General features: G+C 52.7%; 1 protein-coding gene across 1 annotated transcript in view; it reads left to right on the top strand.

The window, feature by feature from the left end:
* CACNA1S (calcium voltage-gated channel subunit alpha1 S) overlaps positions 1-17,875 on the top strand; it is a 73,737-nt gene extending 55,862 nt beyond the window's left edge. Inside the window, exons 29-44 of the mRNA XM_023224710.1 lie at positions 3,173-3,229; positions 4,139-4,267; positions 4,452-4,517; positions 5,045-5,136; positions 6,544-6,703; positions 7,170-7,297; positions 8,588-8,684; positions 8,996-9,098; positions 10,061-10,162; positions 10,447-10,571; positions 13,251-13,379; positions 14,183-14,433; positions 15,785-15,870; positions 16,671-16,762; positions 17,009-17,152; positions 17,299-17,875. Coding sequence (XP_023080478.1) covers positions 3,173-3,229; positions 4,139-4,267; positions 4,452-4,517; positions 5,045-5,136; positions 6,544-6,703; positions 7,170-7,297; positions 8,588-8,684; positions 8,996-9,098; positions 10,061-10,162; positions 10,447-10,571; positions 13,251-13,379; positions 14,183-14,433; positions 15,785-15,870; positions 16,671-16,762; positions 17,009-17,152; positions 17,299-17,550 — 2,013 coding nt within the window. The 3' untranslated portion in view covers positions 17,551-17,875. The remainder of the gene's footprint in view (positions 1-3,172; positions 3,230-4,138; positions 4,268-4,451; positions 4,518-5,044; positions 5,137-6,543; positions 6,704-7,169; positions 7,298-8,587; positions 8,685-8,995; positions 9,099-10,060; positions 10,163-10,446; positions 10,572-13,250; positions 13,380-14,182; positions 14,434-15,784; positions 15,871-16,670; positions 16,763-17,008; positions 17,153-17,298) is intronic.
* The last annotated feature ends 2,143 nt before the right edge of the window (positions 17,876-20,018 follow it).

The following is a 20,018-nucleotide window of genomic DNA, read 5'->3' as shown; positions in this document are numbered from 1 at the left end:
GTCCAGGCTGGTCTCCAATTCCTGGGCTCAAGTGATCCACCTGCCTCAGCCTCCCAAAGTGCTGGGATTACAGGTGTGAGCCACCATGCTGAGCCCTTAGAGCTCTGTTTCTAAAAAGCTAACCTGGAGGTGAGCGGCAGGAAGTCAGAATGACTAAAATTAAGAGACCCAGTTAGAAGACTCGCTCATTTATTTCTCAAATATGTACTGAGCACCTCCCGTGTGCCAGGCTAGGTTCTTGCTGCTGAGATATTGCAGTGAACAAAATTGTGGAACAAACTGGCAATAAATAAATCAATCCCTAATACGACAGGTATGACAAATACATAGTATTATACAGAAACATAAAGGGAAATAGGGGCTTAGAGTGGAAGAGAATGGAAGGATGGTGTCCATATGATACTGTAGCAGTGACCTGAAGAAAGCAAGGACATGAGCCATGCCAGAACGGGGGCCAGAGTGTTGGCAGAACAGGACGCCAGTGCAAAGGCCCTGCAGCAGGATGGTGCTTGCTGAGTTGGAGGAAGAGCAGGAGGCCCTTATAGCTAGAGGAGAGAGTGGTGGAGATGAGGTAAGAGAGAGAAGGCAGGGGCCAGATCATCTAGGCCCTTGAAGGCCACGGTTACGTTCTTGGATTTTATTCTGAGGGAGACAAGAGCCCTTTGGAGGGTTTAAGTGTGAACAGACTTTAGTTCTAAAACAATCACTGTGGCTGCTGTGTTGTAAACAAGCTAAACTGCAGGGGACACGAGGGCTGAGCCAGTGAGAGCAGTCAGGCGGTTCCCACAGTGATCCAGGTGAGAGGCGATGGGGGCCGGGGCTGGCTGTGGAGGCCGTGAGAAGGGATCTGTGTCTGGATCTGTTTTGAAGGTTGAGCTAATAGGAAGGCTCCCAGAATCTGGACCAAGGGAATGAGGCCTTGGCAGTGGAATGAGAAACAGCAGCAGGACCTGCCTCGTGAGGGGGATGAAAGGAGCAGGGAGGCAGTTCCAGCCGGAGAGGTCCGCATTCAAGGTCTTAGAAGCAGAACCCTCCAGAGGCTGCCTTGCCGCGGGTCTGCAGCTGAAGGTTGCTGCAACGATGGAGGGCGGAGACTATCCGAGAGTCAGAGGTCAAAATCAAAAAACAGTTGCCCAAGTGGCATCCTAGGAGGGACACAGTGGAAGAGAGAAAAGATGAGCATTCTTCTTTCTGAGCCAGGGTGGGATATCAGAAAGCTGGCTGATCTGGCCATGAGGGATCCCAGCAGGGGACTGGCCCTAAAGCTAGGGGCTCACCCATGCATAGGGCTTTCTTCTGAACTGCCCACTGCTCAACAGAAAGCCCTTAGGCTGTGCCGGCCTGTGGGGTGAACCTTAGGGTGAGTTGGGGATAGGGGTAGAAGGATGAGCACTGGAGATGCCTGAGGTGGGGTGTGGGTGAGAGGAACAGCTGAGGAAAAGTCTGGAGTCTCTGAGGAAGGAACCCTCAGCTGAGGCTGAGCTCTGGCAGGGAGTGGGGACTTGGCTGTCACACCAGCTGTCTGATGTGCTAAGGGAGGACCAGGGTGGGAACCCTGTTCACTCTCCATGCACAGAACAGTGACAGACAACCCCATCTGCTCAGATCCCCTGGGGACGCTGAGCTAGCGAGGGGCAGGGTGGGCTCTGAGCAAAACCAGTGTGCACATGTGTGTGTGTGTGTGAGTCTGTGTGTGTGTTGTGTATTTCTATCCACATTCAGTTTTTGCTGGGAAATAGTATCCCAAAAGGCTCCATGGTTTGACAGCAGCACTTCTCACCAGCACAGCCAGAGCAGAGAAATCTAAACAGCCAAAATAAACAGCCCAAACTAAAAATAGTTACTTGTTAAAATTTGAGGTCTGTGTAGGGGAAGCCTGGATATATCAAAACGGTGTCTTTGGTGGTAGAGGCCAGGAGGGTGTCACTGGTTTTTATTTGATTTTTAGCAGATGTCCCTTACCAGTAGTGTCTGCTTAAAGTCACGTGAAGGTTGATTTACATACCTGATGTACAAACCAGGGAAAGGGCTAGGGGAGCACATTGGTTAGAACTTTCTGCAGGGACAGAAATGGTCTGCCCTGTCCAATAGAGTAGCCTCTAGCCACACATGTCTACTTGTCACTGGAAAGGTGGCTAGAGGAACTGAGGAACCGATTTCTGGTTTTATTCAATTTTCATTGTAATTCAAATAGTCAATGTGACTAGTGGCTACCATATTGGATAGCACAGGTATAGAACACTGGTCATCATCCTTGCTTGCATATGAGAATCACCTGGGGTGTATTTAAACTTCTGAAGCCAGGCCCCATCCCCTAGAAGCTGACTTAATTGACCTAAGTGGAGACCCAGCAAAGATATGTGTATTTTTTGAGTTCTTCAGGTGATTCTGACATGCATCCAGGGTTGAGAACCAGTAGTCCAGGGAAAATCTGCCCCAAACAGTGTTGTTTAATGGGAACACCAGTATGCCAGGGATCAGTCTACCTGTGGATAATTGGAAGATAAAACAATGACTTCTTTTGACCCAGGGCTCCAGAACAAGGGTGTCACATGAAGCGTGGCCCAAGGGAATAAATAGGAAGAAATTGCTCCCACACACCTCCCCACCTGCTCTTCAAGAGCCTGACTACTGAGATAGCAGCCTTGGTCCCAGTTCCAGTCCGGGGCAGAGAAACATCTGCTGTGGGGATCTCAGACTCCCCTGGAGGAGTGTGCTCTTGGGAGATGGGACTTCCACAGGGGCCTGGACCCTGGCCTCAGGGCACTACGGATGTGAATCCATTTACAATGAGCAGGCATTTTCCAATGCGCCCTTATTAGGGACATCCCTAGCATCACATAACCCAAACATAAGAAAAACCCAAACCCTTGCCACTGGTAGCTGCATTTCCAAAATTAGAAGGAACCTGTCTGTGTCCAGCCTTCCCTCCCCTTCTTATTTTCTCATCCCTGCCTCTTGCCTCACAGTTCCCACAGAGCTTCAGTCCTCACTCCCACCCACCCCACCCCCGATTGACAGCCATGTGGGATCTTTAGCCCCTGCCTCTGTCTTTTTCTCTTTAACTCTTCTGTGTGTCTGTCCTTTCTGACACGTCTCTTCACCTCCCTCCCACGTGTCCCTCCTCCTCTCTCTCCTCTCCTTCCCCTCCCCTCGTCTCTTTTCTCCACAGACTTTCCTGGCCTCCAGCGGGGGACTGTATTGCCTGGGTGGAGGCTGCGGGAACGTTGTAATTTCAGGCTGCACGAGCCTGCCTGGCACGCTCACCAGCTCCTGCCCTGCCACTTGCATGCATGGGCCTGGCTGCGTGGATTGCATGGGGTGGATCAGCACTCAGGGCTCCCTCCCCAGGGCAGGCCCCGCTGAGGACCCAGGCTAGGCTCGGGTGGGAGCAGAGGCTCTGCAGTCAAGTGTGCATGGATATAGTGGCTTCCTCAGAGCCCTGGGAGATGGAGTGTGGGTTCTCTCTGGCATCATCTATGCAGATGGAAACACAGTCCAGAGAGAACTGTGACCGCTGGCAAAGGACCTTAGTGACAGTTCATTGGGCACAAGGCCTTTGAGGACACAGGAAGCAGAGCAGGGACAGCTCTCCCCTTCCAGAGTAATTCGTGTGTCTAAGGCTGGCACAAAATTAGAGGCTTGCCTGGCTTAGAACAGCCGCGTGTGGGGTGGGAGTGATGGGGAGTAGCCACATTGAGTTTATGCAATAATGCAGCCAAGCTTTGGGAAATCTTTGCACTGGGAGGATGCTGGGGAGGGGCTCTAGGAGGGCCACCAGGGTCCTTGACTCCATGGCAGCTTGAGAAGATAGTGAGATGTGCAGGAGGTCCGAGAGGGCAGGCGGTGGGCCTGGGTGCAGCCACACCCCGAGGCAAATCCCTGCCACTGCTCCCAAGTGTGGGCTTCACCACACTGCCTGGTGCCCCACGTCCTCTTCCCTACCTCCCAGCTGAACAGCCCCAGAGCCCTGCGCCCACGGATGGTCCCGAACTAGTGGACAGCAGGGGCCAGAGGTGGGGCTGGAGCCTTCCGCAAACATCTCCCTAACACACACAGTGCACCTCCCTCCCCGCCCTGCCCCTTACCCCTCCGAGGTGCTGCCCCCAGACTGACCTCTGGGGCTGCTGCCCCGCAGGACCCAGACGAGAGTGCCCGCATCTCCAGTGCCTTCTTCCGCCTGTTCCGTGTCATGAGGCTGATCAAGCTGCTGAGCCGGGCAGAGGGAGTGCGCACCCTCCTGTGGACGTTCATCAAGTCCTTCCAGGTGCAACAGGGACCCTGGAAACTGCACGTACCTGGGGAGGCCACTAGGGACATCTGCCTCAGCCCAGGGTGGGCCCCAGGGGAGCCCGGGGCAAGGCAAAGCCCTGGGGAGCTAACAGAGGGCAGGGCTGCAGACACACAGTGGAGCCCTAAGACACTGACTGGTGCTCCCGCCCGCCCTGCAGGCCCTACCCTACGTGGCTCTGCTCATCGTCATGCTCTTCTTCATCTACGCTGTCATCGGCATGCAGGTGAGAGGCAGGCGGGCCCAGGCCAAAGCATGAATCTTGGCCAGGTTAGAGGGGGCATCAGTGGACCCTGAGGAGCCTGAGCAGCACACGGGCTGGACCCTCTGCCCTCCCTGCCTTGCTCGTGAGAAAGAAGGAGGGGCAACCTCCCTGATCGTGGATGGCTGGAGTGTCAGACGCTTGGATGCCATCCAGGAGAAACCTGGGCATGTGGGTGGACAGCAGGGGCCCGGCTGTGTCTCTAAGGCCCAACTGGAGGCCTGGGTGGCCTCTGTCTACCCTCCCCTGAGAGCCCTTCCCCCACACATTGACTCGCCAGGTCTGCTTGCCGCTGGCTTGCTGGGAAGAACTTTACCTGACCTAGAAAATAATCCCATTTTTTTGGCTTCAGGTCTGATGTGGCCTGTAATGAAAGGGATTTTGGGGAAGTAGGGGCGAAAGTGAGGGTCAGGCAGGAGAAGGCAGTGGGGTATAAGCTGAGGGGATACTTGAATCTAGGTTCCACAGTCAGGGCCCTTTGTGACTTGCAGATGTTTGGGAAGATCGCCTTGGTGGATGGGACCCAAATAAACCGGAACAACAACTTCCAGACCTTCCCACAAGCTGTGCTGCTGCTCTTCAGGCACTGTGTCTCCCACCGCCCCCACCCCCACCCCACTGACCAGTCAGCCTTTGCTCTGTTGTAATCTGCACTGGAGCCAGGGCTGGCTTCATGGGTGTGTGACCTGTGCAGCCACACCAGGCCCTACACTCAGAAGGGTCCCCTGCTTGGTTGCATGCTCTGCTGTCACTGTCTTGAAGATATTCATTGTTTTTGAACAAGTGGCCCCACAGCCTTGTTTTGCACTGGACTCCTCCACTGAATGAAGTGCTGCGTTCTCCTCCCATCTCATCCCTGTGAAGCAAAAGACAGGGTCAAATATCTTCTCCTGGACATTTGCCCTTGTCACTCCCGGAGCATGAGCAGGAATGCAGGGAAAGGCAGAGCAAAGAACCAGATGCGGCGGGGGGCGCTGCCACAGGTAGGGCGCAGGGGCCTATGCTTCGCCAGGGCACAGGAGCTAGAGCTTGGATTGCAACTGAGGATCCTGGGCTGCAGGCCTGCTGGGTGTGCAGGAGCCAGGTGAGAGAGGTGAATGCTCACAGTGGAATGCTCCACTGAGACCAGACAAGGCCTAGGGACACCCACACCCACGGCCCCTTCTTGGCACAGCCTGTCGAAGGCTCCATGAGGTCACAGCAGCCTGCAGCCCTTGTGGCCTGTGAAAAGGAGACCGCCACCTCACTGTGTTCAGGCGGAGATTCCCACCTCGCCCCTGGCTCTGCACCTCAACTCCAAATCCAAGGCCACCCTGCACTGCCTGCTCCAGGAAGGAAGAGAGCTGGCTGAAGTGAGACAGTTATTAGACACAAAGGCGTGGGAAGTTATGCAGTCTGGCTGAATGTGACTAGGGGAGACACTTCTTCCCAGCTGGAGAGGTGGAGGGAGGTTATGTACAGCGCAGGTGGTAGCAGTTACGGGAAAAATGCAAACATGTCATGCATATGCACCTTGGATGCATTGAGATTCTTCACTCGATAGCAACACATCCACAAGGTGTGAAATCTAAGCCTACTTTTGTGACTCAGTTAGAGTGGGTGGTAGTTGAATTCAGCCAGTTGGGTTCAACTGTGGAGTTACCTCAGAGAGTGGAGTCAGTTAACCTCTTTGAGGCCTCTGTGACATCTGATCCTGCCTTGCTTTGGTCAGAACAGTGCATCCCTCTAGTAACTTGAATCATAGATTGACTTTGCCCTCTTCTCTAAAGTTTAGCTCCTGCTTGTAACACCCTGTGAGGGCTGCAGCACAGAGGGGAAACAGGCCCAGCTCACACTGAGCTACATGGTGAACATGAAGATCGGACCTCCCTACCTTTGGGCAACAGCCCCATTTTGCTCATCTGTCCACACCCTGCTCCCACCTGGCTGCCAGCCTCCTGCGGGGCCAGGCAGGAGCAGATAGGTGACAGGAGCCTCTTCTGTCCTCTAGGTGTGCAACAGGTGAGGCCTGGCAGGAGATCCTACTGGCCTGCAGTTATGGGAAGCTGTGTGACCCAGAGTCGGACTACGCCCCAGGGGAGGAGTACACATGTGGCACCAACTTTGCATACTACTACTTCATCAGCTTCTACATGCTCTGCGCCTTCCTGGTGAGACACTGCGGGCCTGCAGGATGGGGCGAGGGCTTTGATGCACTGAGGCATGGGGGAGCCTATTTGCCCCTTCCTGGCCAACTTCCACCTCTCCTGGGATTCATCTCGGGGACAGAGGAAGTTCTAGTTAGGTTGTCCCTGGTTCTGGTCATCCTGAGTGTGGCTTTGTTTCCTGGGTGCTTTTTCATACTCTAGAGAGGTTGCCAAAAGTTCTTACTTTTTTTCTTGTTTGGGTTAGCACTCATCAAAAGGAATTTAGCAAGGCCAGAGGGCACTGTCTGTGCAAGAGCACAGAGACATGACGGAGCATTGCTGTGTGTGCCATGTGGGTGGTTCAGAAGGGCTAGAACCAAGAGCACAGGTAGTGAGAAGTTGTAGGCCAGTGGACACCTCCCAGCTCCCCCACCCTAACCCTGTACCACCTGCCTTTCTGTGTTGGGACTCCTTGGTTCTTCTCTTGCAGGTCATCAACCTCTTTGTGGCTGTCATCATGGACAATTTTGACTACCTCACCCGGGACTGGTCCATCCTGGGCCCTCATCACCTGGATGAGTTCAAGGCCATCTGGGCAGAGTATGACCCGGAGGCTAAGTGAGTCCAGTCTGTAAGCTCTGTGCTGGGCCCTCCATCCTAGACCCTTCCTAGCGTCTCTCAGGGAGTCACTCGCCAGTTTATTCAGTATGAGTGGGCTTCTCCTTCCCCCTTCGTTTATCCGAGGTCTCAGACCACAGCATCAGAGTCTCTCCAGGTTGGAAGGAATCCTACAGCTTCCCAGGGTGGACACACCCTTGACTTTATTGAGAAATGGTCATCCAGCTCCTGCCTGAACACTCCTAGGAGTAGGAAGCTCTATACCTCACCAGACACTCTAGACCCCAAATCAAAGTGTGGTCCTCTGACCAGCAGAATCTGAGCTTGATTAAAATGCAGAGTCCCAGGCACCTCCCAGACTGACTGAGTCAGACACTTGCATTGCTCTGAACCTGAGCCTCGGGACATTCGTATGCACTTTAAAGCTTGGAGAGCACGGCTCTCTTACTTTCCTTCCCAATAGGAAATAGGCATCTCCCAATGGTCTCAGTCTCAGATGAGGAAACTGAGGTTCAGAGAGGTTAAGTAAATTGCCCCAGGCCATGCAGCTAGTAGGAGATGGTGCCAAGATTCAACGCAGGTCTGTCTGATGCCATAGTAACCATGCTTTAAAGTGCCTCCATCAGCAGGAGCCAAACCTACTTGCCTCTACCAGTCACCCACAAGTCCTCACTCAGCCCTCTGGAGACAGGCGGGGAATGTTTCATCTCTTTTTCACAGCCCCCCTGCCCCATCAAAGAAAAGAGGAAGCCAGAAGACCTTCCAAAATGATTTTTCTCAGGCAACACTCACAAGCTGCTCTTGCCGTGCTTGTCTTTTGATCTGACCTCCCTGGTTGTTCTGTTTTATGTCTAGTCTGGGAGTCATGGTGCCAGTGAAAATGTGGTTTCCAACTCTGGACCAGTCTCTGGAAGTGGGCTTCCACCTCCTTTAATCTATACCCTCTCCTTCTATTAATATAGCCCAAGAGGCCCTATTAACTTGACCAAAACCTAAGAAAGATCCTGATGGGGAAAATGAGGGTTGGATTCCAGACCTGGAGATCCGATATCCGAGGGAACGCCCCAAAAGAGAGAGCTTATTTTGGGGTACCCATTTCGTAGACAACAGTTAATCCTAACATTGTCTCTTCTTTTAAAAGGGAACTGGGCTCCCACTTCCTAAACGCAGTTGGAAAATAAGGAAATGCTCCCCTGTTTCCTGGCTGTCTTTCCCTTTGCCCATCCTCTGAGCAGAAAGGTTCTGGCGGCAGAGGAGGGTACCAGTTACATAAGTCTGTGTGTCCTGCAGGGGGAGGATCAAACACCTGGACGTGGTAACCCTGCTGAGACGGATTCAGCCCCCTCTGGGCTTTGGGAAGTTCTGCCCACATCGCGTAGCTTGTAAGGTAACCAGAGCTGCCAGGGATGGGTGGCCCCAGGGAGGGGAAGAGTCACCGAGACACAGGGAAGCTAGTGAGGACCTGATGGAATGAAGCTTTTTAGAGCTGGAATCTCCTGGGTCCCCAAGTTCCTCCTGGAGGACCTAAAGTCTCAACAGTGTCACCCAACTCATCATTCTGTCCCCTCACAAAGATGTCTTGGTCAGCCGACACCCCCAGCCCTCATGTCCCATCCCCTCCCAGCCCACAGACTGGGTGAGGATGACTTGCCAAGCTTGTCCCAGCTCAGCAGCAAGCCACTGCCTCTCCCTGCACAGCGGCTGGTGGGCATGAACATGCCCCTGAACAGTGACGGCACAGTCACCTTCAATGCCACACTCTTCGCCCTGGTCCGCACAGCACTCAAGATCAAGACGGAAGGTGAGAGGGCCTTCCAATGTGAGCCCCTTCCTTTCTCCCAGAGGCTGTTTCTGGCACAGATTCTGCCAAATTCTCAGAGCTCAAGATTGCTCTCAAAAACTGTGGGAAGCAGCAGAGGGAGGATCCTAGGCCACAGGAACAAAGTCCTCATGCCCCTCAGGGCTCAGAGGGAGTCTGAGGGTTCTCTGCAGGGCAAAGATCATCAAGTGTCTGTTCCCACACTCCTCAGCTGTGTCTGGGGACCAGAGAAGGGCCAGTGCTAGCACAGGGGTCAGGAGTGCCCTGTAGTTTGGCTCTGAGCAGGAGCAGAGGAGGTTCTCAGGCAGCACTGGGCAGGCTGACGGGAGTCCACATTCGACTCCACTAAACCTGAAGGTCCTCACCTACCGGGAAGACAGACATGGTGGAAGCAGGGGAGGGAGTCAGGGTGGGGTCTTAGTATTGTCTCTGAGCCCTTGCTCAGGGCTTCCACTGTATCAAGCTCAAGTCTCCAGTTGTATCAGGTCCATCCTCACACGGGGACCACTGCAGGGTTCTGAGACAACCTCAGGGTAAGCTTCATTAGGAGGGCAAGATGAGGAAGGCCAGGAGTCAGGAAGGAGCAGGTTAGAGCTGCAGCGAGTCTGCCTGTGGGTATTTGGGACAGACCACAGTGCCTGGGGAATTGAAAGATTTTGGAAAAAGAGCAGGAGATGACAGCCTGTAAAACCAACCACTTGGGCACTGGAAGCCAAGGCCTGTGGGGAGAAAGTACATGACCCAAGAGGTGGGCTGCCTCAGGGGGACAGTGATGCCCTCCCACCATTGCCAGTACCTGCAAGGCAGCTGCCGCAAAACTCAGCCAATGTTTCTTAGTAAATGACTGGCTGGCTGAGAGGTTCAGAAAGAACTGGGTGGCCTTGTCAAGTGCAGTTGGTGTGATCTGTATAATTTTTGGCCTCTTTGCCTTTCTCCTGCTCCAGGTAACTTCGAGCAGGCCAATGAGGAGCTGAGGGCCATCATCAAGAAGATCTGGAAGAGAACCAGCATGAAGCTCTTAGACCAGGTCATCCCTCCAATAGGAGGTAGGTGCTGCTTTGGGGAACCAGAGTCCAGAAACAGCTAAGGAATGGGGTTGGGGAGCTTCTCCAAGGAGCCCCATGGGAATCTGAGAATGGACTAAACCCTCCATAAATGCCTTAGGTAGAGCCCACAGGCATCTAACCTCAGGATGGAAAGTGCCCAGTGACCAAGTCAGCAAGACAAGGGATTGCTCGCATGCGTGGGCCTGGCTACAGCTGGCTCCCACTCTGAACCAGTGTCAGGTTCCCCCCAGCCTTCAGGGCATCTCTTGTTGGCTCCTCTGCAGATGATGAGGTGACAGTGGGGAAGTTCTACGCCACATTCCTCATCCAGGAGCACTTCCGGAAGTTCATGAAGCGCCAGGAGGAGTATTATGGCTATCGGCCCAAGAAGGACATTGTACAGATCCAGGTAAGCCCAATCCAGGTACATTCCAAGGGGCTCCCTGACTGAGCCAGGTCTCCAGACTCTAGTTATTCTTCCATGTCCTTGAAGGGCCAATGACGGAGACATAGAAGGACAAAGAAAGCCCAGAAGAGTGAAAAAATGTCAAGACAGTTCTAGATAGTCCACGATTGAAGATGTTTCAACCTCAAAAAAAGAACCAGGGGCACTTCATCTCTGGATGATAGGACCAAAGAAAATAGGATTTGTTCGAAGAAAAAACAAGTTAGACAAGAACAGTGGTCTCTAGGTCAGGTGTGGTGTCTCACGCCTATAATCCCAGCACTTTGGGAGGCCGAGGCAGGTGGATCACTTGAGGTCAGGAGTTCAAGAACAGCCTGGCCAACACAGTGAAACCCCATCTCTACCAAAAATACAAAAATTAGTTGGGTGTAGTGGCATGTGCCTGTAAGCCCAGCTACTCAGGAGGCTGAAGCATGAGAATCGTTTGACACTGGAAGAGAAGGTTGCAGTGAACTGAGATTGAGACACTGAACCCCAGCCTAGGCGACAGAGTGAGAATGTGTCTCAAAAGAAAAAAAAAGAACAGTGGTCTCTAAAGAAAGGCGATCCACGAAGAGCTCTTAAAATGTCCCACTGGGTATGGGTCCAGGTGCGGCGCCTCACACCTGTAATCCCAGCACTTTGGGAGGCTGAGAAGGGCGGATCACTTGAGGTCAGGGATTCGAGACCAGCCTGGGCAAGATGGTAGAACCCCATCGTTACTAAAATTACAAAAATTAGCTGGGCATGGTGGCATACGCTTGTAATCCCAGCTATTTGGGAGGCTGAGGTGGGAGGATCACTGGAACCCGGGAGGCAGAGGTTGCAGTGAGGCGAGATTGCACTACTGCACTCCAGCAAGGGTGACAGAGTAAGACTCCATCTCAAGATATAAGTAAATAAAAAAAAAATGTCCCATTGGGTATGAAAAGAAAATGTTAGAACTTTTATATTTTATCTTTTCTGGTTTTATTTCTATTTTTGTGTTCATTGTAATGCATGTAATTTATAAATCCCCCAAATACACATGCATTTGAGCTGTGCTCAAAACTTTATTTCAATGGCTACTTTTATTTTGAAATAATATCATACTTTAAAAAAGTTGCAAGTATAACACAAAACCTTTTTTTTCTGAACCATTTGAGAGTAACTCCAAAACGATGTTCCATCATCCAAAAACACTTTAATGCATATTTCAAGGCATTATGTGTATTCAAGGCAAAATGTGTATTACAAGAGGGTTATCCTGCATAATTCTTCTATGTAACCACAACATAACTACCAAAATCAGGAAATTAACACTGATGCTTTTTTTTTTGTTTTGTTTGTTTGTTTGTTTTTGACATAGAGTCTCGCTCTGTCGCCCAGGATGGAGTGCAGTGGCAAGATCTTGGCTCACTGCAACCTCCGCCTCCTGGATTCGAGCCATTCTCATGCCTCAGCTTCCTGAATAGCTAGGATTACAGGCACACACCGCCACGCCAGGCTACTTTTTGTATATTTAGTAGAGATGGGGTTTTGCTATGTTGGCCAGGCTGGTCTCGAACTCCTGACCTCAAGTGATCTGCCTGCCTCGGCTTCTCAAAGTGCTGGGATTACAGATGTGAGTCACCATGCCAGGCTGATACGTTACTACATTCTAATCCTCAGACCCCATTCAAATTTCACTTGCTGTCCCAGTAAATGTCCTTTATAGCAAAAGGATCGAATCCAGAATCACAGTGCATTGAGTTGCCATATCTCTTTAATCTCTTCCATCTGGAAGAGTTCCTCAGTCTTTCCTTGACGTGACCTTGACACTTTTGAAGACTGCAAGTCAGTATGTCCCTCAATTTGGGTTTGTCTGATTACTAGGATATGCATCTTGGATAAGAATGCCACAGAAATGATGCTATGTTCTCATTACAAGCTATTAGGTGACACCAGTCTTGATTTGTCCCATTACTGGTGATATTAACTTTGATCAACTATATATATATGACATATGCAATCAATAGAGATCACTAATCTAGAAGACTGTACCGAGTAAGAACACTTCTCAAACTGGAAGCCTTGGAAGGGCATGGAATTTTCACCCATGGGGTCAAGAGATGACTCATTGGGAACAATTAAGGTGTGGGCTATCCCAGAGGCCAGAGCAGAACCTGGTGGCCTCTCAGGTACCTGAGACATTCAATAACCCAAGAGGGAGAGTGGGGCCTAGGCTGGGGCTTCGGGAGAGCCCTGGGTACAGTGATAAGAAACAAGTAAGCCACAGGAAGTGGTTCTAGCCAGGTATGGTGGCTCATGCCTGTAATCCCAGCACTTTGGGAGGCCAAGTGGGCAGATCACAAGGTCAGGAGTTCGAGACCAGCCTGGCCAACATGGTGAAACCTCATCTGTACTAAAAATACAAGCATTAGCGGGGCGTGGTGGCACATGCCTGTAATCCTAGCTACTCAGGAGGCTGAGGCAGGAGAATCACTTGAACCTGGGAGGCGGAGGTTGCAGTGAGCTCAGATTGTGCCACTGCACTCCAGCCTGGGCAACAGAGTGAGACTCTGTCTCAAAATAAATAAATAAATAAATAAATAATAAAAAATAAGAGGTTCTGGTCTCCTCTCCTGGGCTGGAGAGATAACTGAGTCCCTTCGCCATCCCCAGGCAGGACTGCGGACCATTGAGGAAGAGGCAGCCCCCGAGATCCGTCGCACGGTCTCAGGAGATCTGGCTGCTGAGGAGGAGCTGGAGAGAGCCATGGTGGAGGCTGCAATGGAAGAGGGAATATTCCGGGTGAGGGAGAGCCAGGAGCACCCCTAGTGGTCTAGACACCATGAATGGCAGTGTCTCACAGAGAGGAGGGCCAGGAGCCCAGCCACACGACAGGGGGACATACATGGGAGCTGAAGATATCCCTCTCCGTCTCTCCACCTCACCACCCACCTCTCCTGGAAGTCAGAATCAATGATCTAACCTACTAGAGGTGTCAAATGCAACACACCCTTTCCTGCTTTTCCCTACCAAATCTCACCCCTTCCCTTTCCTCCCCACAAACCCTAGGCAATGACCCATCTCCCAGAGGCCCTCCAGGATCAAATGCCCCGCCTGCCTCCACTGAGGCCAGTCCTCCATCCTTAGTTCTGTCTGGTATTTCTTATAACACTTTAGAGCTGGAAGGTCTTTAATGACACCTAATTAGGTCTTTTGGGGTTATTCATGAGGAAATAGTGGCCCACAGAGATCATGTGAGATGTCCAATATCACCTAGTAAATCCATTTCAGAGAGGGGACTAGAACCCAATGCTGCAGACTCCCAATTCAGCCCTCTCTCCCCTACACCACACTTCTCTTCTGTGTGCCTGTGTCCCCTATATACCTCCTTAGCTGTGTGCTGTCTACCCCATCAAACGAAGAACTTTCTAAGGGTAGGAATTCTCTGCTCTTTTGATCTCACCACTCAGTCCATCCTCCTTTGGCCTTATAAGATTTGTCTCCCAATACTATCGCTTGTTCCCAACACCACTGTCCCAGAGTGACTGTCCCCCATGCCCTCCCTGCCCTCATCCCCTAGTCACTGCTTGTCTCCTTGCCCCTAGAGGACCGGAGGACTGTTTGGCCAGGTGGACAACTTCCTGGAAAGGACCAACTCCCTGCCCCCCGTCATGGCCAGTCAGAGACCCCTCCAGTTTACTGAGATAGAGATGGAAGAGCTGGAGTCACCGGTCTTCTTGGAGGACTTCCATCAAGATCCACGCACCAACCCCCTGGCTCGTGTTAATACCAACAATGCCAATGCCAATGTTGCCTATGGCAACAGCAACCATAGCAACAGCCATGTGTTTTCCAGGTAGTGGCGGCCACTGCCATCCCTAGGTGTAGAGGTACTGGGAGGACAATGTTAGCAGGTTCCACGTTGGATTGGAAGAGGGTACCCCAAAGTTGTAGGGTGTCTTTTGCTTGCCTTTGTGCCCCAATCCATCCTGAACCTTAATGTAAGAGGCCAACCTGGAGGGCAGAGGCTTCTTTGGCCAGCAGGGGGAAGCCTCACGTCATGTCAGTATTGGCCGCGATGCTGAGAGGTTCTTTTATTCTGTTGGCTTCAGCAAGTCTAGGAGCTGAGATGTATTGAACACATGATAGGTTAGGAGAGGACCTTTGGTGGTAGCACATACCACAAAAGACTGTGGACAATAAGGTTCCATCACTGGATTTAGGTTCCAAGGAGATCCCGCTGTGCCTGGCGGTTCCCATCTCACCAACCTTAGGCTGTAGACTAAACATAATCTGTGATTGGGTGATATGTTATGTTATATGATTGGGACCAAATAATCACAGAGGCCGGGTGTGGTGGCTCATGCCTGTAGTCCCAGCACTTTGGGAGGCTGAGGTAGATGGATCACTTGAGGTCAGGAGCTGAAGACCAGCCTGACCAACATGTTGAAACCCCATCTCTACTAAAAACACAAAAAATTAGGTGTGGTGGCGCATGCCTGAAATCTCAGCTACTCGGGAGGCTGAGGCAGAAGAATCTCTTGAACTCAAGAGGTGGAGGTTGCAGTGAGCCGATTGTGCCACTGCACTCCAGTCTGGGTGACAGAACAAGACTCCATCTCAACAAAACAAAACAAAACAAAGCAAAACAAACAAACAAACAAACAAACAAAAAATACCAAATAATTACAGAGATTTAGTGTCCTGAGAGTGCAGAGGGGGTATGGATCACCATGGGCTAGAAAGACCTAGAATGGTTCTCAGCCTTGGCTATACATTAAATAATCCAGGGAGCTTCTGCAAATCCCAATGCCTGGGCCTCACCACAGATGCCGGGTGTGGGACACAGCCACCACTCACCTTTGAGCTCCTCAGGTGATCCCTGTGTGTGGCTGAGATGGAGAAGCAGGGTTCCAAAGGCTAGGAAGCTGCAGCTGGGCCTTGGAAGATGAACAGAATGTAGAAAGGGTAGAGGGAGCAACTGAGCAAAGGAGTGGAGTCAGGAATGCACTGAGCTCCTTCCTCCTAGAGAGTCAGGGCTGGCTGGGGCACATTGGTGGGAGGGTCAGCCCTGGAGTCATGGCTACCATACTAGGTTGGCCTTGTACAGGCTCTAAGGGAAAAGGATGTTTGGGGCCACAGAGAGGCAGGGATGGCAAGAGAGCTAGCAGCCTTCTCTGGTTTACCCAGCCTTGCTTCCATTTCAGTGTCCACTATGAAAGGGAGTTCCTAGAAGAGACAGAAACATCTGCTATCAGAGGAGGAGCCCTTGGCCAACCCTGCAGGGCCCTAGGTCAGTGCATTCTGTGCATCTAAGAAGCTTGAGTCTTCTTCCAGAGGAGTCCGGGAAGCCCCACTCTTTTCTTAAGAGTCTGGGAACTTGGCTGGGAGGGCTGGCTTGGGAGCCTGTTACAATGGCAATCATCGGGGCCCTGGAATGGGAAAACCATCACGGCCAGCTACTTGTCCAGGTGGGGAAGCAGGGCACCCTGCTTCCTAGGTGGCTGAGTGAGGTGGAAGGGGGAAAGCCCGTGCATGCTAAAGGGCCGTCTGCTGGCCTCCCAGGAAATTCACCCAGCCCCCTACACCATCCCCAGTGCAGGAGTCCCCACACTGCCCCAGGTCCCTGGAAGGGCAGTCCCTGGACACACTGATGTCTTTACTCTGGGGCCCTTCCGCAAATGATATTGAAGTCTCCTCGTATGATCTAGACTGCTGTGTGACAGTAGGAGCCCCAGGGAGGCTGGGGGCTAGTGGCAATAAGGATACTACTGTGTTCCCCAACACACATTCACATTAATGTGCACACACCCAGGGACCACAGAGAACCAGCTTGGCCAGAGGCTCTGGCCCTTATCCCCTCTCCCAAACCTTCAAGAAGAGCTACCAGGGCCAGTAAAGTTGGGGCAGCCCTGCCTGGCCTGGAGTTGGTTGGACCTCATCATGTGTCCACCCTCTAAGACACCTTCTGCAGCCGTGAGAATCTCAGAGCGCTCACAGAGTGTGGCTAGCCGGCCAAGCGAGCCTCTGTTGACTCAGGGCTCCTGGCAGGAATCAGCAGCCCCTCTTATCCTTGCCCCTTCTTGCCCACAGGACCCCACAGCAAACCTTGTGTGGAGAAGCTAAAGGGACTGCTGACCCAGAGGGCAATGCCCAGAAGCCAGGCACCTCCTGCCCCCTGCCAGGTAACAGGGGCAGAGGCCTAGGAGCAAACTCCATACAGAGACCCTACCTGGCCTGATACTTGGAGTGGGACCGTGGCGGGGGAAGGCTGTGGCAGCAATGTGTCCAATAGTACAGAAGGGAGGGGATCCCTTCATCCTCCTTTTCCATGGATCTTGGTTGAGCTGCCCTCAGATGATCTGGAATTTTGCTCATTGGTGGGCTCCAGCACCCCCGTGGGGGTCTTTGCTTTTGTGCATTTGGAACAGTGCCCCAGGGTGGAGTCCCCCATGCCTGAGGACAGAAGGAGCTCCACACCAGGGTCTCTGCACGAGGAGACACCCCACAGCAGGAGCACCGGGGAGAATACTTCCAGGTGCTCAGCGCCAGCTACAACCCTGCTGATCCAAGAGGTGAGCCAGGGGCTGGGTCACAGCAGTGGCTGCATTGAGCGGTGGCCCTGTGATGACCTGGCATGGAGAGAAGGTAGGGCCAACAGGCAGGTCCCCAAAGGTGGCTCCCCAGGAAGACCCCACCCAGCCTCCTCTCTTCCCTGCAGGCTCTGGTTCGAGGGGGCCTGGGCACCTTGGCAGCTGATGCAAACTTCATCGTGGCAACAGGCCAGGCCCTGGCAGATGCCTGCCAAATGGAACCAGAGGACGTGGAGGTCATGGCAACAGAGCTACTGAAAGGACGAGAGGCCCCAGAGGGCATGGCTAGCTCCCTGGGATGCCTGAACCTCGGTTCCTCCCTGGGCAGCCTCGCCCAGCACCAGGGCTCCCAGGAGACCCTTATTCCTCCCAGGTTGTGATGCCCACACAGCATCAGCATGGGCTTAGAGCTGGCATGACCAATGGGGGTGGGGAGGTTACTGGGGTGGAGAAGGGCTAGCCCACCACAGCAGCCTCCCTCCCTCGCAGCAGCTAGATGCATGGCCTGAGGCGGGGTGGTCAGGAACCACCTCAAAAAGTGGGAAGGAAGTAGCTGGACAGGCCCTGCCCCTCACCAGCAAGAGGCATGATTGGATGGAGCTTCTAATGTCATTCAAAAAGGCCTAGTTGGTGCCTGTGTCTGTCTGGCCTAGGGCCACTCCCACCTGCAGGACATTAAAATCTCCAGGCCTGTGACACTGGCAACTGGCCTCTCCTTGTCCAGTTTTTTGGACTCTTCTACACTTGTGTTTCCCCCTCCCCCAGGCCCTTTCCCAGGAACCCTGCCCATGGGCTTGGGAGACTGGGCATGGAGAAAGACAAAGGGGCCATCTGGATTTTTTTCTGCATGAGGCAGAGAGGGACCTGTAGTGGGTTATCCTGGAAGTCCACAGCCAAGTCCACTGACCGGGACCAAGCAACTCCAGGAAGGACTGGTGGCCTCAGAAGCAATCGCACACCCCAGGTCACACCAATGCCAAACATCTTCAAAGCTGTGACCGTGAGGCATTGGCCAGAGTACACTGCCAACAGAGGCTCTCAGAGCGCTCAACTGCCCCCTGTTTATGGCCTTGAATATCAAAGATCTGCATTCTTCAGGGCTCCTCTTAGCCACACCAAGTAACGATGAGTAACAGTAGCTACTGTTTACCAAGTGCCTGCTCTGTGCCACCTACACACCTGCTCTCATGCCAGGGGCCGCGATACGTTGTTTACAAAGCACTTTCAGTTACAATACTCATTTCATTGCCACCACAACCGTGCGAGGTAGGTGTGAATTCCACGTTAAAGATGAGACAATGGAGGCATGGAGAGGTGATGGGACAGCCCTGGGGTGCACAGCCAGAGGCGAGGTCAGGACTCTGCGCCAGGGCCTCCGCGTCCCCACAGCATCCTTACCCCTTCACTGGACTCCTTGCTTTTCTCGCCATTCCGTCATTAAGCCTGTGCCAAGCGCCTGCTCTGTGACTGTTGCTGTGGAAACCATGCTGGCCTCCCCGTGCAGCCTCCTGGCGAACCCCCAGGCAGCTTCTGGGCTTCTCAGCCGGGCCTAGGGTATCAGTCATGCAGGGCAGGGATACTCACGCTCTCAATGCACTGTACGTCCCTGCCCCCAGTCTCAACAGGGCCCCAATGCTTCCTAGTCCCTGTCAGGGCAGCAATCTCAACGCCCTTCTCAGCTCAAACCCCAACACCAGCAGCTAGCTTTGCTCCCTTCTCCCCCCCAAAAAATAGAAGCTACCAGAAGGTTCCTCCCGCAGCTCCTGTCCCCACACTGATGAACCCACCTGTTTCTGCTGTCTCATTCTCCTCCTTCCCTTCTGACCCAGTGGAAGCCAGTGCTCTCCTGCCAGCTGCTCGGATTCCACCCCAGCCCTTATCCCCTCTCTCTGCCTCTGTATAGGCCCCTTCTAGCTGCATGGAACACATTCCAGGTGCCTCCCTCTTAGCAGCCTGACTCTGCAGCCATCCTATTTCCCTATTTCTGTCTCCCTCTCTCTTTTTCCATCCATCCCTCCATCCCTCTCTCCCTCCCTCCCCCCCCCCCTCCCCCTCCTATGTTCTATCTCCTGTCGCCCCCTTTTTTTTTTTTTTTTTTTTTTTTGAGACAGTCTCACTCTGGCACCCAGGCTAGGGTGCAGTGGCATGAACTCGGCTCACTGCAACCTCCACCTCCTGGGTTCAAGTGATTCTCCTCTCTTAGCCTCCCAAGTAGCTGAGACTACAGGTGTGCACCACCACGCCCAGCTAATTTTTGTATTTTTAGTAGAAACTGGGTTTTGTCATGTTGGCCAGGCTAGTCTTGAACTCCTGACCTCAAGAGATCCGCCCGCCTCAGCTTCCCAAAGTGCTGAGATTACAGGCATGAGCCACTGCTCCTGACTGAGGACCAAACTTCTTACCTGTGTGGTCTCCTTGTCCACATTTCTATTTCCCCTTCCATTCTCATTTCTCCTCTCTAGGCAGTCTGCCTCTGCCCCACCTCTTCTCTGAAACCACACTCACCAATGTCACTATCTAGTTGCTAACCCAGTGGACTCTTACATCTTTACCTTACTTGACTTCCAGGCAGCATGAGATACAATTTACCCCCCTCCCTGCCTGAAATTCCCCCCGAGTGTCACATCTCCTGAATTTCTTCGTACCCCTCGAGTGTTCTAACTTGAATCTTCCTTGGGAGTTCTCCCTTGGTCTGCCTACCTCTCGGGTAGACTCTGTCTCCTTGACCTTTTCTTCTCATGCAGTACACGTTCATATCTTAGTTGCATGTATGTGCCAGTAATTCCAAAATCCATATTTCTAGTCAAAATCTGTCCTAAACTCCAGGTCTCTGTATCCTGCTCCTCCC

This window comes from Piliocolobus tephrosceles, chromosome 1 (assembly GCF_002776525.5).
Source record: "Piliocolobus tephrosceles isolate RC106 chromosome 1, ASM277652v3, whole genome shotgun sequence".
Classification (NCBI taxonomy): domain Eukaryota; kingdom Metazoa; phylum Chordata; class Mammalia; order Primates; family Cercopithecidae; genus Piliocolobus; species Piliocolobus tephrosceles.
The sequence above is the reverse complement of the archived record's forward strand: the minus strand, read 5'-3'. Positions and strand labels throughout refer to the sequence as shown.